Source organism: Phyllostomus hastatus, unplaced genomic scaffold (assembly GCF_019186645.2).
Source record: "Phyllostomus hastatus isolate PE091 unplaced genomic scaffold, TTU_PhHast_1.1 phas_scaffold_501, whole genome shotgun sequence".
NCBI lineage: Eukaryota > Metazoa > Chordata > Mammalia > Chiroptera > Phyllostomidae > Phyllostomus > Phyllostomus hastatus.
In genome coordinates, this window is record NW_025334033.1 from 15,749,016 (window position 1) to 15,759,810 (window position 10,795).

The 10,795-nt window shown below is 41.4% G+C and overlaps 1 protein-coding gene across 1 annotated transcript; it reads right to left on the reverse strand.

Annotated features, from left to right (window-relative positions):
- Nucleotides 1-317: 317 nt before the first annotated feature.
- LOC123808864 (protein kish-A-like) lies at nucleotides 318-536 on the reverse strand. Its single transcript, XM_045823755.1, has one exon. It carries the CDS (start codon nucleotides 534-536, stop codon nucleotides 318-320), a length of 219 nt encoding a protein of 72 aa, XP_045679711.1.
- Between the last annotated feature and the right edge of the window lie 10,259 nt (nucleotides 537-10,795).

Here is a 10,795-nt window from a genome sequence, read left to right on the forward strand (position 1 = left end):
AGGAACTTGGATAATTTACCAATTTTTTTTTCACTATGTGCCTTAGATATATCTCACTAAAAACTGGTATTGGACACAACAAAATAACATTTGCAGAAGGTAATACTGTAGTGACAGCACTGAGATTGATTGTTATGCCCTTTGAGTACTTAAGTGGTTACATCCTAATTATGTAGAACATTGGTCCACTAACAAAATAGAGGACAGCAGCTGGGCATTTATGTCATTCAATGTTCAGAGATAAAGTCGGCCATCCTTTTCCATTATTTTCTGCAGTTAAGATTTTATATTGAAATCTGACAGCGGTATTTTTCAAGCTACTGTATGAAGAGGATGCTGAAGCCCATCACTCTATAGCACACTGCAATGGAAGGCCTCTTCTGTTCCCTAGTTCCAGCGCACTTCCAAAGTACACCCAGCAATCCAGCTTTATTTCTGTCCAGGAGGCTGGGTGTCAAGGATGGGATATAAGCACAAGTATGTATAAGGAGCAAGATTACAGTCAACAGACTCTGAAAGTTGAAAATGGCAGACATAGTGAAGCCCAATGTTCTTGAAATTGTATGTTAGTGTGATTAGTTTGGACTTAGTTTCCAAAGCATACATTCTTTTTACTGCCAGGGAAAGTGTGTCTGAGGGAGATATACTGTATGCAGAGGGAAAGGATGCAATGTCATAGAAAGTTGGACAACTTCAGATGGTAAAATTCACTCTCTAGTGTTGTTAGTAAGGGTGCTAGACCATTCATTTCTCCATTCAACACATATTTAAATATGTCAGAAGTGATCCATGCTGTAAATAAAGTTTGGTAAAAGGATGAGGAATGTAGGAAGGCTATGTCAGATGCGTTGGTCAGGGAATGCCTCACTGAAAAAGGTGACATGTAAGCAGAGCCCTGAAAGAAATAAGAGTGAGCCAGGCAAACGTCTGGGGAAGGATGTTCCAGGTAGAAAGGACAACACACGCCATGGCCCTGAGATGAAAATGTGCTCGGCGAGCTTGAAGAAGAATGAGAGGCCAGTCAAATTAGAATAGACTCACGAGGACTGCAGTGTGGTTGCAGAGGTATGCAGTCTTCCAGGCCATAATAAATATTTTTGACAGGATTATCAGTGTGATGAGAAATTGTTGGAAGGATTTGAGCAAGAGGTGACAAGATCTGATTTTATCATCATTAGTATTATTTTATTTGTTTTCAGAAAGAACACTCTGGCCTCTAGTTATGTAATAGGCCAAGAGAGCAAGGGTAGAAGCACGAAAGCGAGTTAGAAGGCTATTAGAAGAGCCAAAGTAAGAGGCTGAGGGCTCTCAGGTTTGGGATATATTTTGTAGACAGAGATAAGGTGATTTAGTGATGGATTTGGATGTGGGTTGTGAGTGAAAGACAGGATTCAAGATCACCTTTGGGTTTTTGCCCTGAGCAATGGGTGAATGGTAGAGGCATTTACCGAAATTGGGAAAGTCTAGGAGGAAAGTAGTAAATCCAGTGTTCAGTTCTGCACATAGTAAATCTGAGTTGCCTAAACACTGAAATGGACGTACCACGTAGGCAGTTGTGAAGCAAGTCTGGAGCACATCGAGAGGTGCTGTTCACCATGATGTCGACTGAGACACGCTTCTTACCCTCACTATTAGTCAGTAGTCGGATTTGAATTTCACTAAAGGAACTCACTTCCTGTGAGGGCGTTGCACTCCTTCGTGCAGGGCCCTGCTCTCTTGCTGTTTCAGTGCTGCACATGGGGGTATTCAAGGAGATGGGAGGGGATCACCTGGCTTACGGAGTTCCCAATCAAATCCTCCCATCATGCCTCTTGAGCAGTTGACATTTAATATTTCAAAAGGCCCCAACTAGTGAGACTGTGTGTTCCTTTAAATATTATCCATAATCTAGGCAGAACCTCTGGCCAACAGAAGCAGTTGAGTACAAGGAATAGATGCATGTTCCATGATATGTGCAGATTATTTTCAGACCTACTGACAACTTTTGGAGGATGCAGGGAATCACAGATTAAAGGTGTGGAGCATAGATTTTGCATGTGAAAAGTTCCCCTTGAAAGAGCATACTATTTTAATGCTCTGGATGGAAGCCCAGAGCTCATGCCGTAGGGTCACATCACCTGCCATCAGGTGGTGTGGACTATTCGAGAACACTGAGGCCCAAGGCTTGCACCACATTCAGCAGCTGAAGGATATATGCCTCAGGACACATCAGAGTACACAACAGTATTAATAAACAGCCATATACACAAATATGGAAGATTTTTCTCAGGCACAGTATTTCAAAAATCAATAAAGACTTTGCCCACAATATAATCTCATAAGGCGTTTTGCCAGAATTGTCCAATGAGCAAGGGCTTCTTCAATATAATGATGTACACACAGCTGATCTTGCCAGGGATTTCTTTCTGGAGAGTGTATCACTTGTCTTTTTTAGAGAAGTTTCTAGGGACCTAGGTACAGAGCATCTATGCCATTTAAAAAATCTGATTGCAAAAGATGTCAGCAGAATTCTCACCGTGTTTCCCAAGAGACCCAGAGCTTGTAAGGCTCATTCTGGCTATGATCCCTTTAACAGGGTCAACTCTGCCATCCCCTCCTTCAAGGGAGTTGCTCACCAATGAGACCCTGTTTTTATACTCATTCACTTGACAACTAGACAGGTATACTTTTGCTATTAGAAAAACATGTAAAGAGTTTGGTTATCTTGTCAATCAAGGTCTCTTCAAATCAATTGCTCACACCACCCTGGGCTGTATCAGTTGTGTTCCCAGAGTCCATTACCAATGGGCAGAGACTTCGCCCAGGCCAGGGCAGTTTTGAGCCCTGCTTTGCTACCTGCTGCTCCGGTGGGCAAACTAGAGCCTATGCAAGAGTGGAATAATGACAGGACCTACCTCACCGTGAGAATTAAGAGCACCTAGAACATAATAACCACACAATAAATGCTAACTATTATTAACATTGTTATTTTTAAAGCCTATCAGCCAAGAGATTTTTTAAAACTATACAATTCATATAACAAAGTGTACAGTTGGGTGGCATTAAGTGAATTCACCATAGTGTAAAATGGTCCCCTCTATTTAATTCCAAGCCATCTTCATTACCCCCAAAGGAGACCCCTACTCATTAAATAATTGCTCCCCATTCCCCAGAGCCGTCCCCCCTCCTCCAGGCCTTGGCAACCACAAAACTTTTCTGTCTGGAGGCATTTATATAGTCTGGATATTTCATCCTACAATATGTGACCTATTGTGTCTGGTTTCTTTCACTTAGAGTGACTTACTATTGAAACTGAAACCGCAGATCCCCCAGGAATCACCGTCTTATCACACGTCTCTGATAGACTTGGGATTTTCCAGCGCCTGATGGACACCCCATTCTTAAGGATTTTGGATTCTGTCCTCTCTAAAGAAATGCTCGAATCAGCAGTAGCAGATAGATTCTTGGGAAAACTTATGGAAGTTCTAAATCATTTAAACAAATCAAGTATCTTAGGCAAATAATCCCCTGTACGTCTGGAGACTTTGGCCACGGTGCAGTTCAATCCTGTCATTTTATAGGAAAGGACTCTTAAGGCCTAGTATTGTTTTCTTTGGCTACTCTAACACACATACAATCCTTGATGCACTCATTACAAAAACAGTCCCTCTGAGGAGAGTGTATAATGTGCTAGGACCTAATGAAAGACACAGTCCCTGACTCCAACCTGCTCACGGTCTCCTGGAGAAAAAGAACAAATGATCAGACATTGACATTCAATATAGTAAGTGCTGTGACTGAATTCAGCACCGGGTGCCATCGCAGCAGATTTGAAAGTACCTAGCTCTATGGAGGCATTACTGGGGTAGTCCTTATACTCTATCTTTCTCTCACAAAGGGCTGAGTCATTGCGTTGCTGGTGGAAAAGCAAGTTTTACCCATTACAAGGCAATACTTTTTAGAATATGAACTGGTTGTTGACTTTGCAGCCTGTGCTAATTTATTATCACAATGAAAGAGCACTGTTACCATAAGTGCTTCTTACATTACTGGTGTTCTGTTTGGTCAATGATGCCAGGTGGTGTTAAGGTATAGATTGCAACCTTATTACTTGGAACCAGTTGTTTATTGGTTAGGAAATCCTTTCTGGTATTGAGGAGGGTGTATTCTCCTTAAATTATTTAACAGTTTGGCAGGGCTCTATTCTGAGAATAAGAATATTCTCTTATTTATGTTCTCTTTCACCCCTCTTCTACAGCACGACTCTGTCCCCATAATTTACGACATTGCCACACTTGGCCTTGTTGTCTGTGCTCAGTGTGGGTCCCTGGCTGCATATCAGCTGATGGTTATCACCAGCCCTCCAGCTTTATGGCCACACCCACTTTAATCATATTTAAATAAAAATATCTATCTCTTGTCGTTCCTTCTCCCCAGGGACACCCGGGCTTCCATGGCTCCTAGTCACCTCTGATTTTTATGTCCTGCTTTTGCTAAATGCTCAGTCCTTCCTTGTCCTGGATCTCACCCTCTGTACATACTCTCCCTTTCCTGTGCCATGTCACCCGGCATTGAATACATCAGATCCCTTCACTCCTCAAAGTGCTATTGAACAAAACAATATCAAAAGGTTCAAAGACAATTCAAAGTGTTCAAATGCAGGATAGTAGAGCAAATAACTAAAATGAAATATTTAAGTTTGTTCCAAAGTCTCTTTGGCCCTTTCTCTTTAGCTATTTTTCCCCACCTCTTTTTTTCCTCTGCCCTAATTTCCCTCAGAACTCAAATTTTCTCCCACTTTATTATTATGCAGAGCCCTCTAGGTCATTCTCATACATGCTGAAGTTTGAAAGCCTTGATTTAAGCAAACATTGAGTATATATTTGTAACACGCACATATGGGCAGATCTAATTCATCATTTTTAAAAGTTGTGTTCTTAAGGGTTCCGTCCTGACATGCATTTAGGTTGCTTCTAATTTTAATGTATAAACATACATTAATAAAAGATCTAGCTATTTTAGATGACATTTTTTTCTTAGAAGTTCCTTCAGTGTCATAATACTGCTTAACAAAAAACACCAGTTGGAAGAGAGCAGAGTGCTGGACTATTCACAGGGGTAGGGGGAGCATACTGTGCTAGTCTAGAAGCCCCATAAGGCCAGGGGTCATGTCTGATTTGTTTACTTCTCTATGCCCAGTGCCTTGAACAGTGTCTGGCACAGAAGAGGTGCTTAGTGCATATTTAATGAATGAGTGGATTAAGTAAGTGTGGCTGAGTTTGGCCACAGGTCAACCTCTGGGACTTGAACTTTTGGACCAGCCAGGACTGTAATTGTGACCCTACTTTGTGCCCAGGACTTGTCTGCTTTGGGGAGATGCCCCTAACAGTATGGCAGTGAGGGGTCAGATGTGCATTTCAGCACAAATCCTCCTTTGCTACTTTCTTCCAAAAGGCTCCACCTGGGGTCAACAGTCTGATTCTCTACCAACTGAATACTGGAAGAAATTAAGGAATCACTATTAATTTTCATTTAATTTCAATATGTATTATAATGACTGATATGTACATATGTAAACCATCAGGCTGGGAGAGTTGAAGAGTGGGGGTACAGTAGAAACAAAGTGGTCCCATCAGTGATAATTGCTTAAGGTATGCGGTAAGTACATGTGGACTCATAATGAATATATTAAACATATATTCACATATATGACAACATATTCTTAAACATATATTCATAAACATATATTCTTTATATTTTATAAAGAATAGTATAATGATTGCATTATTCTCTCTTTTTAAAAGAAGTTCTTCAAGTCATTAGCAGGTGCTGTCCCCACGGCCACAGCATGGGTGTCTCGCCTGTACACCAGATGCTGGGTCCCTGTCCCACACAGCAGAGAGCACTCGGGATCCCAGGCCTTCGCCCAAGTCAATGCACATAGTGCCCTCGGTCGTCTCTTTTCTCTTGTACCCTCAATCTCTACCTTTTTATCTGGGTATTTACTTTCAGTGTTTAAACATAGCTCAAATATCTCCCATGTTAAAAATCAAGCAAACACATCTCAATATGTCCCATACAGAACAGATTGCCCCACACAGTATGTCCCATCTCCTTAGCAGAAGGAGATGCTGGGGGTGTCCACACAGCTGCGTGTTAAGGGCTCTAAATGTGCAGGATGTGGCAGGCCACGGGAAAGGCTGGGAAGGCTCTGTTTGGGCTCTAGCCCAGAGAGGTTAGGGCTGGGGCAGTCAGGTCTGCCCATGAAACCAGAACATGGGGCGGGCATTCTGCGTCCATGGTAGCTACAACACCTGCATGTCGGGGATGGTCCTTAATGGCACCCTGGAGCCCCAAACATTCCTCCAGATACCTTGCCTCTGGTTTATGTCACTTTCAGTTGAGTTCTTTGTTCCTTGAGACTCAACACATCCTGACTGATATTGCCCTCTTTCCTTCTCCTGCGTTTCTTTCAGTCAATCACACCGTACTTTACCCAAATCTGTCTGCTGTCTCTACGCATCTGCTACTGCCCTACAGCAGGCCACTGGGATCTATTTACTGTGGTTCCGCTCAGAATGCAGCAGCTAAGTACATCTTTCCTGCATCGCTGATTTCTAATCCCAGCTTGCTTCCTACCAGATCAGTGACTTCTCTGTCCCTCAATTAAAAGACCTTTACTGCCAAGATTGTTGTGGGAGTTAAATACAATAAAATATGTGGAGCACAGTTCTTGGTTTTTGGAAAAAAAAAGTCAATTACCTTTTTTTTAACATCCAGGTAATTGCTTGTATTATTTGCTTTTCTTAGAAAACTTTCCCCAGATATTGCCAAATTGTTAAATCCTACTTGTTTTTCAATTTCAGTTGAGGTGCCCTCTCCATCAGGAAGGGTTTCTTTCTTTCTTTTTTTTCAGAGAGAGGGGAAGGGTGGGAGAGAAACATCAATGTGTGGTTGCCTCTCGAGCGTCTCCCACTGGGGACCTGGCCCACAACCCAGGCATGTGCCCCCACTGGGAATCAGACCAGAGACCCCCTTGGTTCACAGGCTGGCACTCAATTCACTGAGCCACACCAGCCAGGGCAGGAAGGGCTTCTTGATTAACTGACCCTTTTACTTTCCTTGCCAGGGAACAGCTCCTTCACCTTGCTGCAGTATCTATTACAATGCTTATCATACTTTATGGCTGTTATTGTTGTTATTATTATTATTATTTTCCGAATCCTGCACTATTTAATGATGAACTCTTTGAAGGCAAGTATGGTGTCCTTAAGCACTGAAAAAAGTTTATTGGCATGAAGTCTCAGGAGGAGATGAGTGCTAGTTAAAACTAAAAGTCCGACATACTATATGATTCCACCTGTAGACGTTCTGGAAAAGGCAAAGCTATGGAGACAGGAAAATGATCAGTGGTTGCCCATGGCTTGCGGGGGGGGTGACTAGGAAGAGCAGAGCAGAGCAGATTTTTAGGACAGGCAGTGGAACTACCCAAGAGCAGTGTGTGAATGGATGCATGCCATTATACATTTGTCGAAATCCATGGAAGGTGCAATGCCAAGAATGACCTTAAGGCAAACTACAAACTTTGGATGATTATGCTGTGTTAATGTAGGTTCATCAGTTGTGATAAATGTACCACCCTGGTGCCTAGTTGGGGAGCCTATGCATCTGTCGGGGGAGGGGATACATGGGACCCCTATGCACTTTCTGCTCAGTTGTGCTGTGAACCCAAAACTGCTCTAAAAAATAAAACATATATATGTGTATATACATATATAATAAAGTATATAATAAAATGTGCTAGCTAGAATCTCCAAAGCTGGCTCTCTCGCATGCCTGTGATTGATGCTAGCTGAGGGCTGCAACTCTCTGTCTACTGTTCCATTGCTGCGCTCACACAAGACGGCCGTGTACTTGCTCCTGTGTGCAGTTCTCTGCTGGACTTTGTGCTCTTCCGATTCATAAAACATATCTTATTTATCTTTGTATCATCTCTGTTTGGGGCACCATCCACACAATGGGTGCTCTATAAAATTCATTAAATAATGAAGAAATGAATGAATTCTGATCCTCACCAGTAGAATGTTTTCCTTTACCAAATCCTTATAGGAAATGACCCATCCCCTGTTTGAGCACTCCTAGTGACTGGATTTTTGTAACTTTTTTGTAAGGGTAAAATTTTTTAGGAAGTTTTTCTTTATGCTTAAACAAAATTTACTTTTGTGTAACTTTTACTTGGCAGATCTAGTTAGGACTTGTAGAACACCACAGAACGACTTGAAGCTACCTTCCTTCAGACATCCAGCTCCTCAATGGTGACTATGAAATCACATCTAAATCCTAAATTCAACACCTCAGTTCCTATCATTGTTCTTTATGTGTATGGTTGCCATAGTTACCTCACTTTTGATTCATTCTTAGATAGCCATGTGGTTCACAGAGATAAAGGACAAAATGCCTGGAGAAATATTAATGGTGAGCCTGTGAACACACAGGAATGAAGTGGAAGAGAAAACTCTTCTGAGACCATCAAAAGCAAGTAGGCTACAAAAGGAGGTGCAGCATGGGACTGAGGGGTGAGGACAGGAGATGGGAGTTGGGGACTACGCCCTATCATGGGCCTTTCTTGCATAGGCTGATCTTGGTGAGGAGCAGATGGAGAGCATCTGGGAAGGTAATCCAAGGCACTGGCAGATTGGAAATGGAGAAGGAAAAACGGGAAAAGCAAAGGGCTCAGCTGAAACTCAATGGCTCACCTCTAATTTAAAATAGTGTTTCTTGAAGTAAAGTTTATTGATCTTCATAATAATCTCACATCCTGCTGGTGAATACACACTCTCTGAGCTCAGTCCCACACCTACTGAATGAGTGTGTTCTTCACAAACTCCAAGGCAATTCTCAGTTTCACAGAGAATCTTGTCTGAAGGGCTGGGGTAAGATGGGAACTGCTCATATTCATATTTAGAAGAATGTTTTTCAAATTGTTTCACAAAGCTAAAGAATCTCATGTTCTTCAGAAATTTCTTTGAAATATAAAAATTCCCAGATAAAGTGTTTAGTGTGCATGCATTTCATCCCCGTAGGTCCTCATCCCAACCCATATGGGCCTGAGAAACAATGAAAAAGAGCTGCCTTTGTCAAAAGATCCTATCACAATAACTCTTACAGAAAGGCCTCCTAACCCACAACCCCCTACTTCCAGGAAAAAAGGAGTTGAAGAATTCAAACCCATTATACATTCTTTCCATTCCCGGTGCCCAACTTTACTGAAATATTAAATCCTTTCCTCTTCTCTGCAGATAGCTTTTAATATAGATTTCCAGTAAATTTTTAGTTAAGTAATGAATGGAAATGTCATATTTAGTTGTAGCAAACATAAACTTTTGTTTCCTTAGAATAACAGAGAAACTAAAATGGGATTTATCTAAAAATGTTTTTTGCTCTTTTAAGAAAATGTTTCAAGAACACGGAGTGTCATGAGGAAATATCAGCACACTTTTTTAAAATAAAGTTGTAATAGGTGAAAATCTAACATTACTACACAAAAATAGAAGGGCCAATTTTTCACATGCCAAAAGATTCTTGCTTTAGTAAAATGATTTTGCAATAACATTTCTTTGAATAGAAGCTTTTGCCTTTTAGCCTGTCTCCCCCAACTATTAAAGCATTTATTGACAGAAAGAAGATCAATGAGAAATGGATTCTTTAGAGTTCATCATCACCAAGCCCTTATTATACAAAATCTTAAAGGTACTTATCTAAGAAGATCAAAAACTAAACAGTAAAATGGCAACAAACTCACAACTATCTGCAACTGAATGTAAAAAAAAACAACAGCAATTAAGCAAACAACTACAACAGGAACAGAATCACAGAAATGGAGATCCCATGGAGGGTTATCAGTGGGGAGGGGGAGGAAGAGAGGGAGAGAGGGGGAAAAATGTACAGGGAATAAGAAGCATAAATGGTAGGCACAAAATAGATGGTGGGGGGGGGGGTGTTAAGAATAGTGTAGGAAAGGGAGAAGCCAAAGAACTTGTATGTATGACCCACGGACATGAACTAAGGGGGTGGGGGATGTTGGAGGGAAAAGGGGTTGCAGGGTGGAGGGGGATAAAGGGGAGAAAAAATGGAGACAACTGTAATAGCATAATCAATAAACTATATTTTTTTAAAAAAAGAAATGGATTCTTTAATGAGATAGTGCCAAGTGAAGAGCCATCTGAAATGGGAAGAAAATATTAATGATAATTTCCCCATCAGTCATGAGCATCAGAAAGAGAAAATAATGAACTCAAAGTGGATTCACCTAGAACCTTTCAGAAGCACTGCTTAAAGAGAAACACAGGCTAGGTAGCTCACTCACTGACTTCTCGAATATTTTTTGAGATCACCTCTAACGCATCACCTGGGGATTAAGGCATAGCCTGGACAGGCACAATCTCTCCCTTCAAGGCAGAGGTCGAAAACTGTCAGGGCCCAAGGCATTTAATTACAATTGTGATTTATCATCATGTGAATATCAAATTATGGTCAACTTAAAAGAAGGGACAAACTTAAAAACTGTTTTTCCCCCCTAAACTTCAGTTTGGATTTTCTTCTTGGCTCCCAAATTTTGGAAGTTATTTGGGAATGAAATTTCTAAAAACATGTTCTGTGTGCCAGTACATGTGTGTAATTTCCCGTCAGGTCCTTCTTCTAGGGCGAGGAAATTCACATTAGCTGAGTGCCGACTGACTCTGTCAGATGAATTGGACCCATTTTGCCCAACAATCCGAGATGTGTGTCGCTTTGTTCCTCTTGCAAAGGAGAAAAC

Bases quoted from the DNA above. Each gene is read 5' to 3' on its own strand.
- LOC123808864 (XM_045823755.1), bottom strand. From the start codon at position 536: ATGTCTGCCATTTTCAACTTTCAGAGTCTGTTGACTGTAATCTTGCTC.